This window comes from Oncorhynchus clarkii, chromosome 25, assembly GCF_045791955.1.
Source record: "Oncorhynchus clarkii lewisi isolate Uvic-CL-2024 chromosome 25, UVic_Ocla_1.0, whole genome shotgun sequence".
In the NCBI taxonomy this organism is placed as follows: domain Eukaryota; kingdom Metazoa; phylum Chordata; class Actinopteri; order Salmoniformes; family Salmonidae; genus Oncorhynchus; species Oncorhynchus clarkii.
Window position 1 is genome coordinate 23,831,285 of NC_092171.1, and position 25,934 is coordinate 23,857,218.

Genomic DNA, 25,934 nt, shown 5'->3' on the forward strand with positions numbered 1-25,934 from the left:
GCTAGAATATGCATATAATTGACAGATTAGGATAGAAAACACTCTAAAGTTTCCAAAACGGTCAAAATTTTGTCTGAGTTAAACATAACTGATATTGCAGGCTGAAACCTGAGGAAAATCCAATCAGGAAGTGCCCCTGTTTTTGAAACCTATATCAACCAGATTCCTTTTTCTATGGCTTCCCTGAGGTGTTAACAGCCTTTTAGACATAGTTTCAGGCTTTTATTTTGAAGAATGGAGCGTAAGTGGAGAGGTGGGGGCTCTCAGAGTGAGTTGTCCGCAAATGAGAAAGGCGGCCATTGTTACTCCCGGTCCTAGTGAAAAGCCAACTGTCCCGGTTGATATATTATCGAATAGATACAGTGGGGCAAAACAGTATTTAGTCAGCCACCAATTGTGCAAGTTCTCCCACTTAAAAAGATGAGAGAGGCCTGTAATTTTCATCATATGTACACTTAAACTATGACAGACAAAATGAGAAGAAAAAAAATCCAGAAAATCACATTGTTGGATTTTTAATGAGTTTATTTGCAAATTATGGTAGAAAATAAGTGTTTGGTCAATAACAAAAGTTTATCTCAATACTTTGTTATATACCCTTTGTTGGCAATGACAGAGGTCAAACGTCTTCACAAGGTTTTCACACACTGTTTCTGGTATTTTGGCCCATTCCTCCATGCAGATCTCCTCTAGAGCAGTGATGTTTTGGGGAACACGGACTTTCAAGTCCCTCCAAAGATTTTCTATGGGGTTGAGATCTGGAGACTGGCTAGGCCACTCCAGGACCTTGAAATGCTTCTTACGAAGCCACTCCTTCGTTGCCCGGGTGGTGTGTTCGGGATCATTGTCATGCTGAAAGACCCAGCCACGTTTCATCTTCAATGCCCTTGCTGATGGAAGGAGGTTTTCACTCAAAATCTCACGATACATGGCCCCATTCATTCTTTCCTTTACACGGATCAGTCGTCCTGGTCCCTTTGCAGAAAAACAGCCCCAAAGCATGATGTTTCCACCCCCATGCTTCACAGTAGGTATGGTGTTCTTTGGATGCAACTCAGCATTCTTTGTCCTCCAAACATGACGAGTTGAGTTTTTACCAAAAAGTTATATTTTGGTTTCATCTGACCATATGACACTCTCCCAATCTTCTTCTGGATCATCCAAATGCTCTCTAGCAAACTTCAGACGGGCCTGGACATGTACTGGCTGAAGCAGGGGGACACGTCTGTCACTGCAGGATTTGAGGCCCTGGCGGCGTAGTGTGTTACTGATGGTAGGCTTTGTTACTTTGTTCCCAGCTCTCTGCAGGTCATTCACTAGGTCCCCCCCCCTGTGGTTCTGGGATTTTTGCTCACCGTTCTTGTGATCATTTTGACCCCACGGTGAGATCTTGCGTGGAGCCCCAGATCGAGGCAGATTATCAGTGGTCTTATATGTCTTCCATTTCCTAATAATTTCTCCCACAGTTGATTTCTTCAAACCAAGCTGCTTACCTATTGCAGATTCAGTCTTCCCAGCCTGGTGCAGGTCTACAATTTTGTTTCTGGTATCCTTTGACAGCTCTTTGGTCTTGGCCATAGTGGAGTTTGGAGTGTGACTGTTTGAGGTTGTGGACAGGTGTCTTTTATACTGATAACAAGTTCAAACAGGTGCCATTAATACAGGTAACGAGTGGAGGACAGGGGAGCCTCTTAAAGAGGAAGTTACAGGTCTGTGAGAGCCAGAAATCTTGCTTGTTTGTAGGTGACCAAAACTTATTTTCCACCATAATTTGCAAATAAATTCATAAAAAATCCTACAATGTGATTTTTTTTTTCTCATTTCGTCTGTCATAGTTGAAGTGTACCTATGATGAAAATTACAGGCCTCATCTTTTTAAGTGGGAGAACTTGCACAATTGGTGGCTGACTAAATACTTTTTTGCCCCACTGTATTTGAAAAACACCCTGAGGATTGATTATAAAAAAACATTTGACATTTTTCTGTTTGCATTATGGATATAATTTGGAATTTTTGTCTGCGTTGTTGTGACTGCTCTTTCCGGTGGATTCCTGGGCATAATGCACAAAAACTAACGGAGGTATTTGGATATGGAACAAAAGGAACATTTGTTGTCTAACTGGGAGTCTCCTGAGTGAAAACATCCGAAGATCATCAAAGGTAAACTATTAATTTGATTGCTTTTTAGATTTTCGTGACCAAGTTACATGATGCTAAGTGTACTTATTGTTTTGTCGAGCGATCGATAAACTTACACAAACGCTTGTATTGCTTTCGCTGTAAAGCATCATTTCAAAATCTGAGACGACAGATGGATTAACAAAAGGCTAAGCTGTGTTTTGCAATATTGCATTTGTGATTTCAGGAATATGAATATTTTCTAGTAATATTATTTGACTGTGGCGCTATGCTATTCAGCGTTGCTGATGACAATTATACCGGATCCGGGATGGGTGGTTCAGAGAGGTTAAACTTATCCTATAAAAAACAATCAATCATAATCACTAGTTAACTACACATGGTTGATGATATTACTAGATATTATCTAGCATGTCCTGCGTTACATATAATCTGACTGAGCATACAAGTATCTAAGTATCTGACTGAGCGGTGGTAGGCAGAAGCAGGCGCGTAAACATTCATTCAAACACTTTCAAGCCTATTAACTCCCGAGATAAGGCTGGTGTAACTGAAGTGAAATGGCTAGCTAGTTAGCGTGCACTAATAGCGTTTCAAACGTCACTCGCTCTGAGCCTTCTAGTAGTTGTTCCCCTTGCTTTGCATGGGTAACACTGCTTCGATGGTGGCTGTTGTCGTTGTGTTGCTGGTTCGAGCCCAGGGAGGAGCGAGGAGAGGGACGGAAGCTATACTGTTACACTGGCAATACTAAAGTGCCTATAAGAACATCCAATAGTCAAATGTTAATGAAATACAAATGGTATAGAGGGAAATAGTCCTATTATTCCTATAATAACTACAACCTAAAACCTCTTACCTGGGAATATTGAAGACTCATGTTAAAAGGAACCACCAGCTTTCATATTTCTCATGTTCTGAGCAAGGAACTGAAACGTAAGCTTTCATACATAGCACATATTGCACTTTTACTTTTTTCTCCAACACTTTGTTTTTGCCTTATTTAAACCAAATTGAACATGTTTCATTTATTTATTTGAGGCTAAATTGATTTTTATTGATGTATTATATTAAGTTAAAATAAGTGTTCATTCAGTATGGTTGTAATTGTCATTATTACAAATAAAAAAATAAAAATTGGCCGATTTTAATCAGTATCGGCTTTTTTGGTCCTCCAATTATCGGTATCGGCGTTGAAAAATCATACTCGGTCGACCTCTAGTCTCTGGTACCCCATTTATGTATATTACTGCAGTAACCACAGTATGAGAGTGTCATGGGGTGTCTGATTAGGTTCTTGTACTCCATAGATTTGATCTCTATGAAAACAGTGAGGGAGTAGGGCGTCACCAGCACTATAGACTGAGATGACGACAACACAAAGATGTTGTCAGAGAGTCTGTTTCTCCATCTTTTTGTCATTTGAAACATTAAAGTTGGGGGGGCTCATTGATACGTATTCACAGTAATAGGTGACATTTCCCAGTGCGAGGCAGACTGCTGCAGTGGAACTGCACTCTTTCTTTGTGCTTTCTCACCATTCAGTCCTGGAAATAATGCAGGTGAAGAGATGAGTTGAGACATTATTGCGCTAAGAGCTCTGTGAGATTAATTTAAAGCAAGTAACTTAATTTTATTTAACCCCTTGGTGAGCCTGAAGCAGAGCAGATGGGTGAATGCTGCGTTTTATCTAATCTGTCCCTTCGGTTCTGTCTGTACTGTGAGGTCCTGTCTTGTACTGCACTGTACTGATACAGTACCATACAGTGCTGATGCTGTCTATCTGTAGTACAGAACACTGGGCCTTTTTGTAAAGCAGTACGAGTGCATTCTGTTCACCATCTTGTTCTGCAGAAGTGGCTTAAGAATTCACAGAATATTATTATTAGAATATTAGTGTGAAGGAACTTTGCTGCTTATTTGTAAGCCTTTTTAGTCAACTAATGCATGTTAGAAAACACTTGTGTTTGGTAGCTAGTGAGAAAATTATAGATTTAGCATTCTATGGATCCATTTTCTGAATAAGAGTGAGAGCTAGGATTTCATCACACATAGAGTACACACTGAGCCTTTTAACAGCTAGACCTGACCACCGTTCTAGTGTAATTCCATACCAGAGTAAGACCCATTAGACTGGAAGTTAATGGTTCCCCATCTGATTAGATGTCAAGAGGCATTTCCTATAAGGAACATCACAGGCACTGCTCAGTCAGTAGGAGCGTGGGATAAAATAGGAGGCGGCGCGACAGAGGGCACTCAGGGTTAATGCTAAATGGAATCGTTCTTCCCTGACCCAAGCCTCTCAGGATATCTAGAAGATAGAAAGTCACGAGAGGAAGACAGTCTGAGAAACGCCTTTCTGCTCTATTCACCACCAAGAGAATCTCCATGATAGTTTTATTGAATTGTCACTTTCTTACATGTGTATGACTTCATGCAGAGGTGTTGGCATGGAAACAAGGGGAGAGACTGGACTAGAGGAGGGGATGGTGATTGGTCTAGGGGACAGGAAGAGGTGGGGCGAGGGGGTAATTAATTTGAGTTCCAGTAACTTTATTTTGTCAATTAATTGAAATTTCAATTAATTTGACACCGTCTCTGGTATGCATACATATCAATTCCTTGCCATGCCTGTCTGTTTGTACATTTTAGGACAGACACAGTCTTATCCACGGACTTATAACACAGGCTTCAGTCCACTCAAACAGCAATGTAGTCAGTCGCCTGCAGTAACACATGGTGACAAAATCTGACAAGTTCTTAGTTATGTTGTGTACCCAAGTTGCACTCATGTCTCAAAAGGACATAGACATTACTAAAATCTTGACCAATAACTCATTGACAGTAAATGTATGAAAATAAGGCCTAGATTCAATCAGATCAAGCACTAACCTGGCAATAGCCGACACCCGAATAGCTGATGTTTTGGCGGTGTAGGCTATATAGAAGTAATGATGCTCAAATTGAAAATCATTGAACAAAAAAGAGGATTTCTGTCAGCCTAATCAAGGTGTAGATTACATCTCACATTCCAGTGTTCAAACTTGTAAACAAGGCTGCTTGGAGTTTATCTTAATGTGACGCCGTGCAGCCAATGGCAAAGTGCACTTTAAGTAAACGGCAGAAGCTTGTAGATTTGAAAGCTCAAATGCAGTTCCACCTCTGACACCGCCAAAACAACAGCTATGCTGATGTCAGCTAAAGCGGATCAGATTGAATAGAGCCCTTGGTCTTGGACGTCCTTGAAACATAATAACACAGAACATTATAGAGGTTTTTAACTGCAACCAGTGTTGACATTTTTCTGTTACACTAAGCAGATTGGAGATTCCTCTGACTTGTGAGAACCGCTTGGTGGGATCTTCGAATTTGATTGAAAGATGAGTCTTGAGTCAAGTGTCCTTGACTTTTCTTCAATGCACGTCCGACAGCAGAAGAAGCTGCAGAGACCTTTGTCAAAAACTTTCCTCAGTGGGACTGAATTGCATATCATGTTTGTTTTTGTCAGGGATCCAACCCCGTTTGGATAGTGTCAGCCAAGATGGAGGAATTCCTACCTCAGAATCCTCTTATGTCAGCTAAATACATCATATGCAAGAGCTCAACAATGGGACAGTTAGACAGCAAATCGTTACCAAACTACAACATGAATAGTCCTATGCAACATTTCCACACAAGACACCGGGAACGATCAGAAGAGTATACTATTGATAGAGAAGAATAGATGCAGATGTTTGTAGTCTTTTGAGGGCGCTGCACACCATAGTGGAATTTGGTACTTTTGTGTTTGTGTTGGTTCGCTTACTTGTGTGTGCGTCCATGCATGCACGGATGAGTGAACACTGCAATGACGCCCAGCTAAATCTGAAGCAAGTCTGCTCTCATGCAATGAACACCATTCATCCAATGAATATCTGCAGATCCAGTTGCCAGCAACTTTTTTTCATCATGATTGCCAAAAGCCGCTGAAGTTTTGACAGTAACTAGGCTGGGAGGGAGGACTGCGCCACCATCTCTACCCCTCTCCTCCCACCCTCTCTTCCTATCCCTCTATCCTGTGATGTCTGCACCCGTAGATGGGCATGGATTGGGAGGAATTAGGTCACGAAGAAGCACACTGCAGAGGGGATAGCGTGGTGCAGACGTGCGTAGGAGAGAGCCCATGTTGTTGTCCGCGGTGCGGTGAAATATGAAGAGGAGTAGAGGAGCACTCACTTAAGGTCTGTCTATCATACATCAACAAAGGAAATGGGGGTGAGAGGAAACATGCCAAGGGCATCGCCTGCCCCTGTTTCCCTTCCTGTGTGAGAGTGTGTGTGTTTACAGTGCAGCAGCGGGCGCTCTGCTTTAGCGCTCTCAAATGCATAACGGTATTCCACTCACGTTTAAGACTTTCCGCTGTGGAAACGCTGAGGTGCCAGAGTGATGATGGGAAAGCGGGCGTCGAGGGAAACAGCTGTTTCTAATAATAGGCTCCAAGGAAAGTGTTCATCCCCAATGAGGGACAGAGCTGAAACGCCCCCTTCCTCTCCTCCTCTCTTCCTCTCCTCCTCTCTCCTCTGTTTCTCTGTTCTCACTTAAAGTTATGTCATCCCAGGTTTATGTTGCTCACTAACAGTTCCTGTGGATTTTTAATTCTCCTATCTGTTATTTATTGGTTTGCATGTAAGGTACAGTAAGAGGCTTGTAGCTGTACTTTCCAGGTTTATGTAATCATACCTGTGTTATGATGGTGATAGAGCGAGCATTATACATCTATCAGGTTTTTTTTATTCAGGTTGCAGGTTCTCCTATACAGCAATTCATTTGCAAATCAACTATGTTATGTTAATTTTTTATTTCTTGCACACATCTTAAAGTCCCAGTGCAGTCAAAATTCAGTTTTACCTGTGTAAGAGTCCTATTGTACAACAGCTGATGAAACTGACACTATAAACATGTTAAAAATGTGATCAGTGTTATTTCCTCATAGAAAATACAATCTGTACAGGACCTTCTCATCAGCCGTTTTTGCAAGGGTGGAGTTTCGGCTTGTCTGGTGACATTACCAGGCGTTAAGTTAGTTAATAGACCAATAACAAGGGTGGAGTTTTGGCTTGTCTGGTGACATTACCAGGCGTTAAGTTAGTTAATAGACCAATAACAAGGGTGGAGTTTCGGCTTGTCTGGTGACATTACCAGGCGTTAAGTTAGTTAATAGACCAATAACAAGGGTGGAGTTTCGGCTTGTCTGGTGACATTACCAGGCGTTAAGTTAGTTAATAGACCAATAACAAAGCGAGTTCCAAAATGATTTTCAATAACAGCTAGTTTTCCCCTCCCCACTCAAACCACTCCGACAGTCATAGCAAAATTCTTGCTTGCTAAGTAGTTTTTTGCAAAAAAAAATCAATTTGTTACTTTTTGACAATGTTAATTGAAACCTGTTACAGTAAAGTACTTAATTGATACCCAGAAATGATTTGATACTGATATAAAAACGGCAGCATTGGGCCTTTAATCATGCACATTTGAGTGAGAGAGCCTGTTTTTAATTTATTATATGGTTATATGAATCCAATGTGAGATTGCTGTGTATGATCAGGACCCCCACAATTGAAGGAGGGTTCCATATTCTGGGTAATAGTGAAAATAATTACTGTAACATCTGCATTCTAGAAGCAGTTATATCTGACACCTGGTGGAGGGTTGACAGGTACAGATCTCTTGGCCCTGATCATACACATCAATCTCATATTGCATTCATCATGTTGTCTCTTTCAACTGTCTGAAGAAACTACTTTTAATTACTAGTGCAGTCTAAGCCCAAGCAGCAGGCATGTTTTAAAGCAGACACATTATTTAGTGTGTTCGTATTGTAAAACATTTAGTTTGTCCATGAATAACCAACAAATTGTTCCTTCATAATTGAATAAGAGAATAAAATATGAAAATGTAACTCCAATAAGCTTTTTTCCCAGAAAGTTTATTTCCCTGAAGCATGTTCTGAAATGCCTGTATAAGCATCTTCGCAACCTGCAACGAATACTGGAAAGCTTGAACGCTGTGAGTGGAATCTTAACTGCAGCTTTGCAACCCAGATTAGATTGATAGAAACCCGAGTGATGCCACTCTGCCCTGCCAGCCCTCAAAGAATGTTACCAGCAGTTAAGTGAAGCATTTTGAAGTGCGTTTCATCAAAATGCCTGCAAGGCTTTTTGGATGGCTGATATAAATGATCTCCATTCATTGTTAATCCTTTGTTTTTGGTTGGCCCTGTTCCCGCTGTCCCGTCAACAGCAAATCTTCAGATTGGGAAAAGATGCCGCAGTGCTGTCACTAAGATCAAACCGCAGCAGCGGCTCATAAAGAGCCATATTTAAGACGGGCCCAGAAAAGAGCCCTGGGGAACACCTCACTTGACCTTTGATAAAAAATGTAAAGAGAGCTAATTGAACATTAGATAACGTATTCAATCCTGCCAGATTAAACATTTACTATTATTATCTTCAAAGGCAATGGCATTTATTGTATACTGTATATAACAAAGAACTTTGAAATGAGACATGGGTATTAAAATGTACTGTCTCATGTTAGTTCTCATTTCTTTCCCACAGTAGGTTTTACTTTTTGTCCTCTTTATTTGTTACTCCCTCTGGAATTTCACACTGGTGCAAACGCTGGGTAAACCTGGCACACCATTTTCAATATCGACGCAGTACCAAATTACAACAAACGCAGTTAAGGTCTTTCTCATTTAGCTGGTTTGCTGGCACGTCTCTTTCTCAACAACCTTGAGTGATCTTGAGGACCTTGTGCACCTTGGCAACCGTCTCTGTCGTCTAATGATCAGCTCTGTTATTGTTATTCCCCACACTCCTCTCACTCTCTTGCACTGTGATACACACCACTCGATATGCAAGGGAAGATACCCTCTGATATCGGACAGTGTATTTATGGCAGAGCCAAAATGTTAGCCCTTCATGTTGCACGTCCAGGTTTATTGACACATCATCCTTCTTCTCTCTCATCAGTAACTTCCCAATGACTTATCTAAACTAGCTTGAACGTTCAAACTTAACCATTGATAGTCACAACAATAGCTCATAACGGCATTAATCTCATTATGCGCGTGCATGTAGCTGTTATAAGTATAAATGTAAACCCGAGAGAACAGAGTAAACCGGTAAAAGAGGCAAATGTTCAGATTGACGTTTGGGGTGCTGATGCAAGGGTAGAGAGAAAGGGGAGAGTTTGAGGGCAGGACTGGACGGAGGGCTTGACAGGAGTGACAGTGGGGCAGGTGATGGAAGTAGAGTACTGTAGCTGCTCAGCCTCTCCAAGGAGCAGAGGAGCCAAGTGGAGCGAGCGAGAGTCGACTGTTTGCTGCGCTTAATAAGAACTGACGTTACACAACAGAATCCACCTCAGCAGTATGTGGCCTTATTGCAGTCTGTGGTTACCATTTTTAAAAAGAAGGTGCGCACTGTGTGGGAGACTGCAGTGCAACCCCGGCTGACAGCAGAGACTCAGTCTGGAGCATTGGTAACACACTCACACATATACATTTAGTCATACACTCATACAGGGAGTCATACACAGAGACAACCCAACCAGACAACACACAAAGGACATACAGTACATTCAGAAAGTGTTCAGACCCCTTGACTTTTTCCACATTTTGTTATGTTACAGCCTTATTTTAAAATGGATTCAATAGTTAGTTTTTTCCTCATCAATCTACACACAATACTCATAATAACAAAGCAAAAACATGTTTTTAGAAATTGTTGCAAATGTACAAAAAATAAAGCATAGGTACATAACTACATAAGTAGTCAGACCTTTTGCTATGAGACTAGAAATTGAGCTCAGGTGCATCCTGTTTCCATTGCTCATCCTTGATGTTTTTACAACTTTATTGGAGTCCATCTGTGCTAAATTCAATTGATTGGACATGATTTGGAAAGGCACACATCTGTCTATATATAAGGTCCCACAGATGACAGTGTATGTCAGAGCAAAAACCAAGCCATGAGGTCGAAGGAATTGTCCGTAGAGCTCCGAGACAGGATTGTGTCGAGCACAGATCTGGGGAAGGGTACCAAAAAATGTCTGCAACATTGAACACAGTGGCCTCATTTCTAAATGGAATAAGTTTGGAACCACTGCCCGCCAAATTGAGCAATCCGGGGAGAAAGGCATTGGTCAGGGAGGTGACCAAGAACACAATAGTGACTCTGACAGAGCTCCAGAGTTCCTCTGTGAAGATGGTATAACTTTCCAGTTCTACTATTGCTGCAGCACTGTACCAAAAAGGCCTTTATGGTAGTGTGGCCATACGGAAGCCACTCCTCAGTAAAAGGCACATGACAGCCCGCTTGGAGTTTGCTAAATGGCACCTGGACTCTCAGACCATGAAAAACAAGATTCTCTGGTCTGATGAAACCAAGATTTGACCTCTTTGACCTGAATGCCAAGCGTCGTCTGGAGGAAACCTGGCACCATCCCTACGGTGAAGCATGGTGGTGGCAGCATCATGCTGTGGGGATGTTTTCAGAGGCAGGGACTGGGAGACTAGTCAGGATCATGGGAAAGATGAACGGAGCAAAGTACAGAGAGATCCTTGAGAGGATCTGAAGTGAAGAATGGGAGAAGCTCTCCAAATACAGGTGTGCCAAGCTTGTAGCGTCATACCCAAGCAGTCTCGATTTAATCGCTGCCAAAGTTGCTTCAACAAAGTACTGAGTAAAGGGTCTGAATACTTATGTAAATGTAATAATTCCGTTTTTTATTTTCAATACATTTGCTAAAATAAAAAAATAAAAGGTTTTTGCTTTGTCATTAAGGGGTGTTGTGTGTAGATTGAGGAAAAAAAACAAACAAATTAATAAATGTTAAAATAAAATAAGGCTGTAACGTAACAAAATGTGGAAAAAATTAAGGGTTCTGAATACTTCACAAATGAACTATACACACCCACACACAATGCCACAGCCAACAGGCACACTGTGAACACTCCAACTACAGAGCGCTAATCCCTCCCATAAACACTATACACCATGTACTTTCCTATTGTGTGCCTAATCATCCCACCCTTTCCTCTTCTTCATCTTCCACCCCCCCTAGGATTACACCATCACTATGTACTTCCAGCAGTCCTGGAGGGACAAGCGCTTGTCCTACACAGGGATTCCCCTCAACCTGACACTGGACAACAGGGTGGCAGACTCACTCTGGGTCCCTGACACCTACTTCATCAACGATAAGAAGTCCTTTGTGCACGGGGTCACAGTGAAGAACAGAATGATCCGACTTCATCCTGACGGAACTGTGCTCTATGGCCTCAGGTGAGTGTGTGTGCATCAACGTTATGTGTTCTTGGTCTCCTATGTCAGTGTTATGTCAGTGTTTTTGTTTGAGGTTTGTGTGTGTGTCTTTGTCTTCGTGTCTGTGTGTGACTGGTGGCTGGTTGAAAAACATGCAACCATAGCTCCTACACAACATCTCTTAGTGTGTGGGTGCTGCAACTCTACTGCAGAAACATGGGCAAGGAAACCCTCCATTCCTCAAAGCCCTCTCAAACAGCCGTTGCACTTTCTCCTCTGCCTCTGGAGCGTGAGAGGAAGACCCAGGTGGTGAATTATTTATGGAGCCGTGCTCCCCTGCAGTCCAGAGCACAGCAGCAGTGTAGCCTCGTACTCTACATGCTCCCCTCCTCGCCTCTGCAGGGCTGAGCCGTGCTGAAGCCAGCCGCGCCGAGCTAACGAAGGGAATTGAAGGGCAGCCACTGTCAATAATGCTGTGGAGATCAGAGGGATTCAGCGCTTTGGTGGGGGGGAATGGTGACTTGACAGTTTTTCTAGTTAGATATACTTTTTTGGAGCTACGAGGCAGAACTGTAGGGAAGATCCAATACATGTTTATTACTTCAGTCAGGGGGCATTTCTTGTAATCATGCCCGCGCTGAATGTGGATTCCGTCAAACGTGCTCTTTTGAGGGGGTTTGTTCAAGCCAAAAGGTGTAGTTTGTTTGGGAAGACATTTGTGTTGTTTTCGTTATCCAGCAGTACCCTGGACCATCAGGGTTGGATTAAAGTAGTCCTGCTCTACCCAATCACTGACATTAATTGATCAATTAAGTGTGAGGTAGAAAGGAAAACCAGTGGACACAGGCCTTTGAGGACAGAAGTTAGTTACCCTCTGCTATAGCAAGTTAACTGACTTAGTTAAAGGCTAGCTGGTAGTTCTGGGAGATAACATCTGTCTCAAAAATTCAGGCAAGATTACATCACCACAATAATCTGACTCAGATTGACCTCATCTGCTGAAAAGACACTAGGGGGTGTGATCTGAGTCACGGAACCAATGTGACCGTCAACTGGAATCAAACCCGTGTTGACAGCGAGATGGGCCCATCACAAAAAGGACAGTTTTAAGTCTGATCTAGCCATTAGCTCTGAAAGCTAACATCTGGCGCCAACATCTGTCTTCGGGTCTCCGGGGTAGGTTACATCACGGCAGAAGCTAATGACAACAAGGCAATCAAGCCCATGAGCTATGTTAGCATGAGTTTCTGTGACTGCACTCGACATCTAGATGAGGGCAGTTTGTGTGGTTCAGATCTTTGTGAGGGAGCTGCAGTGTTTTCTTCAACTCCATGTGACTTGTTAGGTTAATTAGGGCTGAGGGGGAGTCGTGCGTGGAGTTAACCTAGAATGGTGGTGGAAAAAAAGGTCTTTGATGTGTCATTTGATTAAGCATTGGTTTAGGCGACATACATATTGGCTGTGCCCATAATACATCTGAGGGGTTATTTTTGGTGTATAGGTCTGTAGTATCATTTGGTGGCAAGGCAAATTTAAGATCATTTGTTCTTGTTTCAGTTGTCGCTAAAGGATTTGGTAATATGTATTAGATGGCTGAACAGCATGCTCCTGATTGTTTACTGGCATGAACATGTATGACAATAAAAACATGATTATCAAGGTAACATTTAGGACCGGATTCAAACCTGCCAAAGCAATGTTTATGCAACTGCTTTGTTTACACGTCGAATTCCAATTCACTCCATGAATGGACTGAATTCAAATTCAATACACACCATCCCCGTCTTTAGGAAAACACTTAACTCACCTTAAGCCTTCCTTAGTCCTTTGAAGGGCACATTTAAAGGTAGACTGATCAACATGACATCATCCTACACAGCAGGACAGATTGCCACTATTGGCTCTTCCCAGTTTGGGCATGCCCACATACTGATAGTCTTGGCAGATTTGTATTCTGTTGTTATTGACGTCTGTAAGCAGGAAGTAGCCCCTCTGTGCATGATGACGTCTTATTGCCTTGTGTACTTTTAACAAATCCTATTGATTGACATTTCAAGCTAGCCTACTGTAGAAAACCACGTTAGCTTGGTTTGAGTTGAGTGGTCTGCCTGTTGCTTGAGCAGCAGTGGCCTGGGTACTGGCTGGCACAGGCCTGTGGAGACATTCATTAGCGATAGCCATGCCTCTCAGGATGATCAGGTGATTCACCCTGCTGGCGCCGGCAGCTCCAGTCTGCCTCAACCATACGCTGCTCTCCCCAGGAGCACTACCAGGAAAACCTGCTCCGCTCACCTCTCATCTCCAGTCCCCATCTCTTTTGTCTCTCTAAGAGGTAAATGTTGCCCAGTGCATGCAGTTATCCAGTGGTACTGTACTGAAGTCTAGATCCCGTGTTGGTACCAGTTTAGAGTTACAGTAACTAATAATGCTTCAGCATCAGTTCTCCCCATATCCCTGACCACTGCCATAATACTTTGTTTGTTAACAATAAACAATATATCTTTGTTATGGCGCTGTCATTTCCTAGGACACTTTATACGTACAGTGTATTTGGAAAGTATTCAGACCCCTTGACTTCCCACACTCTCTTACATTACAGCCTTATTCTAAAATTGATTAAATCAATTCATTTCCAAATCAATCTACAGACAATACTGACAAATACTGTTTTTTTTTATACATTTTTGCACATGAAAAAACAACATGAGATCGAAGGAATTGTCCGTAGAGCTCAGAGACAGGATTGTGTCAAGGCACAGATCTGGGGAAGAGTACCACAACATTTCTACAGCATTGAAGATCCCCCAAGAACACAGTAGCCTCCATCATCCTTAAATGGAAGAAGTTTGGAACCATCAATACTCTTCCTATAAATTAAAAGACAAATTGTTCGGTGTAGGCAGGGCCATAAGTAAATGGGTAAACTGGGTTTTGACAAAATAACTAATCAGGGTGATTTTTCTACAAATAAGACAGGAATTTACCTTTCCATGGTAGTGAGACCTTAGCAAAAACAGCTAACTTTCGGTTCAAATTTGTTGTAGTAAGTTCCTTTATTTCTTCAGGGATATGAATACCGAGTATGTCCACTTCACCTCCAGACCATTTTATTGGTAAACTCAGTGGAGGAAAAGTACTCAATTGTCATACTTAGTAAAGAAACCTTAATAAAAAAATGACTCAAGTAAAAGGGAATGTCACCCAGTAAAATACTACTTGAGTAAAAGTAAAAGATTTTAAATAGCATTTTTTTTAAAGTATTTGATTTTAAATATACTTCAGTATCAAAAACAAATGGAATTGCTATGTACTTAAGTATCAAAAGTAAAATTTATTCCTTAAATCAAGCAAAGTACGGCACCATTTTATTTTTTATTGACGTATATAGCCAGGGGCACACTCCCACACTCAGACAGAATTTGCAAACAAAGCATTTGTGTTTAGTGAGTCCGCCAGATCAGAGGTAGTAGAGATGACCAAGGAAGTTCTCTTGATAAGTGTGTGAATTGGACCATTTTCCTGTCAAAATGTAACCGAGTACTTTTGGGTGTCAGGGAAAATTTATGAAGTAAAGTACATTTATTTTCTTTTGGAATGTAGTGAAGTAAATGTTCTCAAAAATATAAATAGTAAATTAAAGTACAGATACCCCAAAAAACGACTTAAGTGGTACTTTAAAGTATTTTTACTTAAGTACTTTACACCACTGGGTAAACTACACGGTAATGTAAAAGTTTTATTTTTTTTGCGATCCAAAACATAATAAGGTACAATTATCATAGTTCGGTTGTAATCCAGAGAGGTTAGAAAAATGATCTAGATCCTTTGAGGCTGTGCAGGGATCCAGATTGTAGATTTAAGAGGAAATGTGAGTCATCAGCATACCTTTGTTTTTAAGACCTGGATGTCCAGCTCTTCTATATTATTATTATTATTATTATTATTATTATTATTATTATTATTGGATCTGATTTTAATAGCTAACATTTTGATGACCATAATAAATAGATATGCTGACAGTGAACAACCTTGTTTTACTCCTCTTGACAGTTTAATACTTTCTGAGAAGCCATTACTTATTATTTTAACCCCGAGGTTACTCTACATAACTCTAACCCATTTTATAAGAGATTCCCCAAAATTAAAATAGTCCAGACATTTATATATAAATTCTAGCCGTACTTTATCAAAAGCTTTTTCAAAATCTGCTCTGAATACCAGACCTGGTTTCCTAGATTTTTCATAATATTCTATTGAAAAAACCCTGTCTGGTCAGGATGAATAATATCCGACAACACCTTTTTAATTCTCTGCGATTAATTCTATGCATTTTGCAAGTATTTTTGCATCACAACACTGAAGTGTAGGGGTCCTAAAGTTTTTTTTAGATAGACTGGATATTTATAGTTACCACCTGGGTCCTGGTTCAGTAATAGTGAAATCAAACCTTGCTGAGCACCTGATAGTTTACCATTTTTATAGGAATGGTTCAAATGTGCTAATACTGGATCTTTGAATAGATCAAAAAAGGTTTCATATATCTTAACTGCTATGCCATCTAGCCCTGGAGTTTTCCCTGGCCTAAAGGCTTTAATTGCATCAATACGTTGCAATACAAGTCTTTCTGTACAGGTGTTCATTTTACTCTATTATTAGGAACAAATTCCTTACAGTTAACTTTAGCTTGTGGAAATGGAGGAGACTGAAAAATAGAACATATGTTTAAAGTACTTTTGCTTTCTCTTTCATATAATTTGGTGAATCATGGATGACTCCATCATCTGTAACAAGTTTCTGTAAATACTTTTTGGTAGCATTTCTATGTTGAAAATTCTAAAATAATTTGGTTCATTTTTCACCATTTTCCATCCAACTCGGTTTATTTTTGTAATACATTATACTTGATTGTTCCCGAATAAGTTCCTCAATTTTTTTTTTCTCCCTCTAACTTAATCTGTACCTTTATGGTACAGTTTTTATTGCTATCCATCTGTATTGTTATTTCTTCTATTTCCTTTGTTAATATATATGGCCCAAATATATATTTTTTAAAGATGAATATTGAATTGCATAATTTATCCTCTTAAGGCACATTTTAATAGTGTCCCATACAATAAGGGGATCTGTTGTCTATGTTATGCAGGCAAAAGTCAGTTATAAATGCGGATGCCAAATACAGTATTTGATGGCTCGACTGCCTTCTGTCCCCTATCAAAACTTTTCTTACTTTTGGTGCCAGTGCGAAGGATACAAGAAAGTAATCAAGACGACTAGCTTGATTAAGCCTCCTCCATGTATATCTCCCTGAGTCTGGATTTTTAAGCTTCCATATATCCACTAGTTCTAATGTGTCCATAATATTTGTAATTTCCTTAATTGCACGAGGGTGATAGTTTGTAGCGTGATTTCCTTTACTATCCATTGAGGTACTTAAACTGTATTGTAATCTCCTGTCATAATAATAGAGTAATTGGTTGCTTTTGAGCTTGATAGATTAGTACAGTATATATCATTTTGAAGAAGTGTAGATCATTATTATTTGGACCAATTAGCCAAATGTGTTTATTGTCCTATAGCATATTTAAAATGATCCACCTTCCTTTCGGATCTGTTTGGACAGTTTGCACATTCGGATCAAAATTGTTATTTATTAATATCATCACCCCTTTTGAGTTTCTTTGACCATGACATAAATATATTTCCCAGTCCTTTTTCCATACAACCTCATCTGTAATTGTAGAGTGAGTTTCCTGTAAACAATATATATTATATTCTTTCTCTTTTAGCCAGTTAGACTGATCGTCCTTTTCTTATTACCTCCTAAGTCATTACAATTATAACTAGCTATACTTATTTCACCACTTACCATAATGGTATAATGTTTCAATACTTACCATACGATATGCCTGTAAACATACTACCACAAATGACCATGATGATCAAGCTGCTAGACACCTAGAATTTATCCATACTTACCAACACTACCAGAATCAATGCCTGACATCTACCCATGTACCTCTACCATAATATATGCACTGCTAAACATACTGCAGCTGCAACTGATTCTAAGTAAACCTCCAATTGTCTTCCCTAATCCCAGAAGGGGGTGTTGTCACTGATACTATCATACCACCCCTGTACCTGTAACTCTCCTTTAGCATCCTAAAACACTTCTTCAACCACCTATCCGTGTGGTCCAGATAAAAACCTGGGACTCTCCCATAAACCTGTTTCAATACTGCCACCCCTCAAGTGCCCAGCTAAAACCCCTATAAGTCTATGGCATGACCACAAGAGGAGCATCCTCTTTAGGAATTAGCCACATAACAATTGGAAAATTTAAAAAAGAACAGAGTGAAAGTAAAAAAATAAATTGGGTAGTACTGAGGACAATAAGACCTACAAAATACCCAGAAAAAAACATTACTAAGTTATTAATGTCCTGAACCACGGCAATGTCTTAAGCACTGTCATAATAGATTGCACTAACAGACAGTTACTCTGCACCATGAGCATGTAATTCATGTGGCTATCTGTCAGTGTCAGTGTTTCCCCTGCTCTCATGTCTTTCTCTGTATAATGTGAATACCACTCTTCCCCTCATTGTCTTCCTCCCTTCTTCTATCCCCGCCTCCCTCACAAGCGCACCCAGAAATAACTTGCATGTCATTATGACAACTTTTCTCCTTTGCTTCTCACACACAATTCTCACAGTTTCACATTGAGCAGTGAGACCTCTTCACATTCGAATGCTGCAGAATTATTATTCCCCGCAGACTAACAAACTTATTCAGCCAGTGTGCTGCTGCCTGCTGTCTACAGTGAGCCAGCTATATTTAGGCTGACTGGAATGACCTCACCAGTTACTGTAGTGTACACATGTCTGCTGTTACCTTCACGTGTTTATAGTATCCACCCATATGCATATGGTCTGAATGGTCACTGCACACGCTATCAAACAGTAGGCCTATTAGTTATGCTCAATGAAGATTGATTGAATATTGCAACGTATTTTTAGTTCAACCTTTAATCAATCTAGCATCACGTTCATATCTGGTAATTACTCATTTTTAGGCAGCACTGACACTTCTTCTCCCGGTGCTTCAGCATGTGAAGGAAAAGAGTGTGTGTGTGTGTGATTTAACATTTCATGAAGTATAGCGGTCATGTAACAAAAAGCTTTATGCTCAGTCAAATTTGACAGGTTATTTAACAGATCAGCGCTCTAGCTAGCACACTCTTTCAGTAAAAAAACAAACACAGTAAGACAATAGAGTTGAGCATGTCTTACCTTCATCTTCCCCTGAGTGGACTATCCTGGTTAAATCACTATACTAGTATAACTGCAGACACTTCAATAGCATCACTTCTCCAATATCAGTAATTATTCCTCTCACATTAACAATGCATTACTCTCGCCAGCTGCATTCGCCATCTCAGAAAACACAATCCAATACTAATGCTGCAGTCAGTCACGCTCGTAACATCTATCACGTATCAATCATGACGCTCATTACCATCACGGATGCAAAGCCCACCTCTGTTCCTGATGTGTGTTTGATCTGTATTGATCTGACGTGGAGGGGATGTTAAACACCAGGGTAATTGGGAGTGGGTTTAGCGCTTATAGCGAGCTCTCTGCTGGACGGTAGGGTACACCCTTACTGACGCCCCTACGGTGCTCTATTTTTACCCCATCTCTGCAGCTGCTTTATAATTCATCCAGACTTCCCTAATGCATTTGGTGTGTCCGAGACATGGTCCACAGTCACAGAATTTTTAGCTGCAGTGTAAGATAAATTATGCCTAGAGCTTTTTAGTTCACAACATCGTTGCGGCTGAAATTGACAGATATTGGTCCCACTGGACACTCGCTATCACTTGGTGAGGAAAGTGGCTATGGGCCAGTGAGATTAGCTTTTACAGGGCAGGGCTCTTGGATTGGACGAAGACCAGAACTAATGCACTGCATACAGCCACTGGACTTTGGGATGCCCTTTACCTGTGCATGGTTCTAATGCTACATTCCAAATCGATTCCTAGCCTCTAGCCCCTTGGCTACATCTGGATCTGAAAAGATTGGATTGGTATACTGAACTGCATGGTTATAGCTCAGCCTTGCCCTCTAATAGGCAATAACTATCCAATACTTTCAGATAGGTAGTAGGGGCTAGGGGAGGATTCAAAATGTAGCATGTACTACTATGCTTTCCAGGTTTTGGCAATCGGTTCTTCATCCAAAATGAGCAAGTGGCAGCTTGAGTGAGTTTTAGGCGCTCAGCGATGTTTGACATTTTGCGGCAGGAGAAGCTAGAGAGTAATGGGGAAACGGCAGAGGATCAATGGAAATGTCAACAAATGGTTTCCATGTGTTTGATGCTATTCCGTTTGCTCCGTTCCGGCCATTATTATGAGCCAGAACAGTAAAGTGCATATGTTGTATAAACAAATGCACTTCTCTGAACGTCTAATGTTATCTGTGAACAGTGACACCAGCACACTGTCTAAAGTAATCTTTTACTCAACATAAGCAGTTTACATAAAAATCTATGAAATTGACCTATTCTCATCGTATGTGGTTTGTGAACATTGAGAACTCCACAAGGGATGTGACTCTGACCCTTTCCCCCCCAAGGGCCAGCCAACCCCTCGGCAAGCAGCTTGTAATAAAATGTGGTCACAACCTTGACCCTTTTCTGTCAGAGACCAAATAAACGTCATGAATACATAAGCACAGCCACTTACTTCACTGTTTGCAAACATTTTGGGTTTAATCAATACTACAAGAATAAAAGCACTCACAAATGCAATCCGCAATCGTCAAATTGAAGTGTGCTCTTTCAAATGACACCTAAAAGTGAAGAAGTCACAGATTTTAAAGTCCGCTGGTGTTCATTCTTAATTAATCGTAGTGGTAATTAAGATGTAACAGAGCATTTTAAACAGGGAGGGCGCAGTATGAAGGCAATTATGGGAGTGAAAAAGAGTTACATTTCCAGTGAAACCATGGAGAGATTTGTACGACAGACCGCTGAGTACAGTATGTACATTGTGTGCTTCCTGAGTCAATGTGTGCGAAATGGATGCGTTTTTCATTTCTCTCTGTTATTAGGTCAACCTTTTTCACTGCACCTGGAAGGGTTTACATGACATTTTATGAAATGTAATACACCTCCGCCCCCAAAAAAACATTTTACATAGGTCTCATATTTAACTATTGTTTCTCAAGTGTTCCTGACCATAACATACTACTCCTGATTTATGATCTTCACACATTGTATACTATATGCCCTGCGCTAATAAAGACACACAGATGTAGCATCTTAATTTGAACCAGTTTGCTACAGCAGGAAAATAGTCCTGCAACAACAGGAATTGTGAGTTATGTGGATTATAATTAATGAACTTTTTTGTAGGGATTAATACATTTTTCGCAATGAAAATAAAGTGGAAATTGCAAACTTTAGAATCCTTTAACATCAAATACACTACAAGTTTTCAAGTTTCCTGCATTGCAAGTCTAATGGCAAACAGGGTGATCAAATTAATATCCTACATCTGTACATTATGGTAAGGGTTAATGAGATAGGACTACTATCGGATGTGGGGGTATATTTCACATTTCTGTGCTAGATACAGTATATGCAAATGATAGAGAGAGAGGGGTGGGGGAAGGTAGAGATTCTCTCTCTCGACATACCCACCCCCCTCACTCTTTATCTATATCTCTCTCTCTCTCTCTCTGTCTCAGGATCACCACTACTGCAGCTTGCATGATGGACTTGCGTAGATACCCACTGGATGAGCAGAACTGCACCCTGGAGATCGAGAGCTGTGAGTGACATCACTGTAAAATCACTGTAGTGTAGAGACTTATCTCAGCTTCATGTGGGCTATTTATCACTACTGGCAGAGCCACCCCTAGCCTTTTGGGGGCCTTAAGCTGGATTTGTTTGGTGGGCCCCTCCCACCTTGCAGGCAAAACATTTTAGTGTCACCCCCCTTGGCAGCGAATAATTTCCTGCAATTCTATATAAAAAAAAAAATCATGTTCTCTCCATACCATCACAAAATGAGTATCTGAGAGAGATATCAATGGGAGCCCCCTGGAGGTCAGGGTCCCTGGGCGCATGCCCTGTGAGCACTGGTCAGTAATTTGGTGATGATTACTACAATGTTTCGATAGCTGGCTAGACTACCGTACCAAGCAATCTACAAAAAATTGCTGACATGGGCTAATTGAGTGGCTGTCAGTGATTGACATAACAAGTGAAAACTGCTGATGCACAACCAAATTTCGAATGTATTGGGAAGTTGCACCGTATGTATTCTACTTTTCAGTAAGTTGAGACTCAAAACATTTAAAAAATATATATTTTGTATATTTTTGGTGGTCGTGTCCCCCTAGCGGTCGCGGGGCTCTACACACAATGCGTAGTCTGCGTATAGGCAGAGGCGGCACTGATTACTGGGCATGTTTTTGAAAGCTTGTGCCTATACATAAATAAAAGGTCTACATGACTATGGGTGCTTTTGAATAAATCCTAAGGACCAGTTTCCCTGACCAAGATTGAGCCTATTCATGGACTAAAAGGCAATTTCAATGGAGATTTTCTATTGAGCATGCTTTTTAATTCAGGAATTAACATAATCTGGGTCACTGAAACCGGCACTAGCTACATCCTTCAATTATAACATTCTTCTCGTTCTGTTTTAATTAATCTACACATCTCGTGACAACTTTCTCTCAAGTCGGTATATTTTCACACATTATTCTGTTAAACAGGTCTATGTACCTCATTTAAGGGATAACTTTTTTCCAAATCTTGGCAAAATATCTTCCCAATTGAGGACATGACGTACATTAAGCAGGAAAACAAACAGCACTTTACGTCAACTATGCAAACTGGCAATTCTTGTTAAATCAAACTTGGCCGGAGTGTTTCAGTTGAATAATACATGCTACCTGCATGGATTGTTAAATCAGTGCAACAGACATGGATGCTTAGCTTTGGTCATTATGACAAGGTTATATGCAGTTAACAAAAATTATGGAAACGTCTGCTCTATCCAAAATTACAACCAACTGATTGCAGCATTAACACAAAAATGGAGGAAGCATGTGGAAAGGGAGAAGGTAAGGCACTTGTCTATCGGCCATGCATTAAAGACCAAAATTGTCTAAATAAAATTGTGATGAAAAAAAAAAAAGTATACCAGTTTCATTTAAGGACCAACAAAAATTACAGATGTACCATACATTTACCAGCAGGATACCACCCTGCATATCACTGCTGGCTTGCTTCTGAAGCTAAGCAGGGTTGGTCCTGGTCAGTCCCTGGATTGGAGACCAGATGCTGCTTGAAGTGGTGTTGGAGGGCCAGTAGGAGGCACTCTGGTCTAAAGAATTTCCCAATGCCCCAGGTGCAGTGAGATTGGGGACACTGCCCTGTGTAGTGTGCTGTCTTTTGGATGGGATGTTAAATGGGTGTCCTGACTCTCTGAGGTCATTAAAGATCCCATGGCACTTATCGTAAGGGCGTTAACCCCGGTGTCCTGGCTAAATTCCCAATCTGGCCCTCAAACCATCACGGTCACTAAATAATCCACAATTTACGATTGGCTTATTCATCCCCCTCCTCTCCCCTGTAACTATTCCCCAGGTCGTTGCTGTAAATGAGAACGTGTTCTCAGTCAACTTACCTGGTAAAATAACAGATAAATAAAAAATACAGGTTGCAAAATAGTTGGGAGGAGATTTTCAATGTACCGATTCCATGGAACATGGTTTATGAACTGATAGTCAAAATGATGCCAGATTCAAATCTTAAGAGTATTTCAATTTAAATGATGATACAAAAGTCTTGCAACCAATAGAATGTTATATACAGTGCATTCATAAAGTATTCAGACCCTATAACTTTTTGCAAATGTTGTTAAATTACAGCCTTATTCTAAAATTGTATTTCTTTTTTATACACCATACCCCATACTGACGAAGCAAAAACAGGTTTTTAGAAATTGTTGCTACTTTATTAAACATAACACTAAAATATTACATTTACATAAGTCTTCAGAATCTTTACTCAGTACTTTGTTGAAGCACCTTTGGCAACAATTACAGCCTTGTGTCTTCTTGGGTATGATGCTACAAACTTGGCACACCTGTATTTGGGAAGTTTCTTCCATTCTTCTCTGCAGATCCTCTCAAGCTCTGCCAGGTTGGATGGGGAGCATCGCTGCACAGCTATTTTCATGTCTCTCTAGAGGTGTTCGATCGGGTTCAAGTCCAGGCTCTCTGGGCCACTCAAGGACATTCAGAGACTTGTCCCGAAGCCACTCCTGTGTTGTCTTGGCTGTGTGCTTCGGGTCTTTGTCCTGTTGGAAGGTGAAACTTCGCCCCAATCTGAGGTCCTGAGCACTCTGGAGCAGGTTTCCATCAAGGATCTCTCTATGCTTCATTCATCTTTCCCTCGATCCTGACTAGTCTCCCAGTCCCTGCCGCTGAAAAACATCCCCACAGCATGATGCTGCCACCACCATGCCTCACAGTAGGGATGGTGCCAGGTTTCTTCCAGACATGACACTTGGTATATAGGCCAAACAGTTCAATCTTGGTTTCATCAGAAAGAAGAAACTTGTTTCTTTACCTGCCTTTTGGCAAACTCCAAGCGGGCTGTCATGTGCCTTTTACTGAGGAGTGGCTTCCGTCTGACCACTCTACCATAAAGGCCTGATTGGTGGAGTGCTGCAGAGACGGAACTCTGGAGCTCTGTCAGAGTGACCATCGGGTTCTTGGTCACCTCCCTGACCATGGCCCTTCTCCCCATATTGCTCAGTTTGGCCAGGCGGCCAGCTCTAGGAAGAGTCTTGGTGGTTCCAAACTTCTTCCATTTAAGAATGACGGAGGCCACTGTGTTGGGGACCTTCAATGCTGCAGAACTGTTTTAATTAATACCCTTCCCCAGATCTATGCCTCAACAAAATCTTGTCTCTGAGGTTTACAGACAATTCCTTTGACATCATTGCTTGGTTTTTGCTCTGACATGCACTGTCAACTGTGGGACATTATATAGACAGGTGTGTGCCTTTCCAAATCATGTCCAATCAATTGAATTTACCACAGGTGGACTCCAATCAAGTTGTAGAAACATCTCAAGAATGATCAATGGAAACAGGATGCACCTGAGCTCAATTTCAAGTCTCATAGCAAAGGGTCTGAATACTTATGTAAATAAGGTATTTCTGTTTTGTATGTTGTATAAATTTGCAAACATCTCAAAAAACCTGATTTCGCTTTGTCATTATGTGTAGATTTATGAGGGGGAGAAATAAATGGAATACTTTTTAGATTAAGGCTGTAACGTAACAAAATGTGGATAAAGGGAAGTGGTCTGAATGCCCTGTATATAGGGGATATAACCATCTCTGCAGATTATTTTGTAAAGCGACAGAATCATTAGATCACTTGTTTTGGTACTGCCCATATTTAGCTTGTTTTGGTCGCAGATTCAGGAATGTCTGAAAAATTGCAACATTTACTTGGTGCTAACTCTGCAAATAGCACTGCTGGGTGAATTGAAAAGTCATAGTCAATTGATCAATAGTATAATAATACTCTTAGCAAAAATGTGACTTTTTTAGATGCAATCTGTAGAAGCTATGAGAATAGGAAGATTCAGATATTTTGTGAAACATGACAGTGGAAAAATATATGGCAGCTAGAAATCAAAACTCCAAGGTCTTCAGAGATATATTGGAGGGGTTGAGGGTAGCTAAAGGCTGGGACTAAAAACAAACAAAAGATAATTAATATATGTACTGTGTCGGGGCCTCCCGGGTGGCGTCGTGGTTAAGGGCGCTGTATGGGAAAAGAATAAAGAATTTAAATATATATATATATATATATATATACACCAGTCAAAATTTTGGACACCTACTCATTTAAGGGCTTTTCTTAATTTTTACTATTTTCTACATTGTAGAATAATAGTGAAGACATAAACTATGAAGTAGCGCACATGGAATCATGTAGTAACCAAAAAAGTGTAACACACTTTGCACATTCTTGGCGGCAGGTAGCCTAGTGGTTAGAGCGTTGGACTAGTAACCGAAAGGTTTCAAGATCAAATCCCAGAGCTGACAAGGTAAAAATCTGTCATTCTGAACAAGGCAGTTAACCCACTGTTCCTAGGCCATCATTGTCAATAAGAATTTGTTTTTGACTTGCCTAGTTAAATAAAGGGGACATTTTTTTTTCTTCTCGCAATCAACTTCAAATGGAATGCTTTTCCTACAGTCTTGAAGGAGTTCCCACATATGCTGAGTACTTGTTGGCTGCTTTTCCTTCAGTCTGCAGTCCAACTCATCCCAAACCATCTCAATTGGGTTGAGGTCTGGTGATTGTGGAGGCCAGGTCAACTGATGCAGCACTCCATCAAATAGCCCTTGCACAGCCTGAAGGGGTGTTGGGTGTAATGTCCATTGCTC

The 25,934-nt window shown here is 40.7% G+C and overlaps 1 protein-coding gene across 3 annotated transcripts in view; it reads left to right on the top strand.

Moving 5' to 3' along the window:
* The window catches only part of LOC139383822 (gamma-aminobutyric acid receptor subunit beta-1-like), a 49,616-nt gene that overhangs the window by 11,762 nt on the left and 11,920 nt on the right, over window positions 1-25,934 (top strand). For all 3 annotated transcript variants that reach the window (XM_071128393.1, XM_071128394.1, XM_071128395.1), the window contains exons 4-5: window positions 11,245-11,465; window positions 21,196-21,278. In XM_071128393.1, coding sequence (XP_070984494.1) covers window positions 11,245-11,465; window positions 21,196-21,278 — 304 coding nt within the window. The remainder of the gene's footprint in view (window positions 1-11,244; window positions 11,466-21,195; window positions 21,279-25,934) is intronic.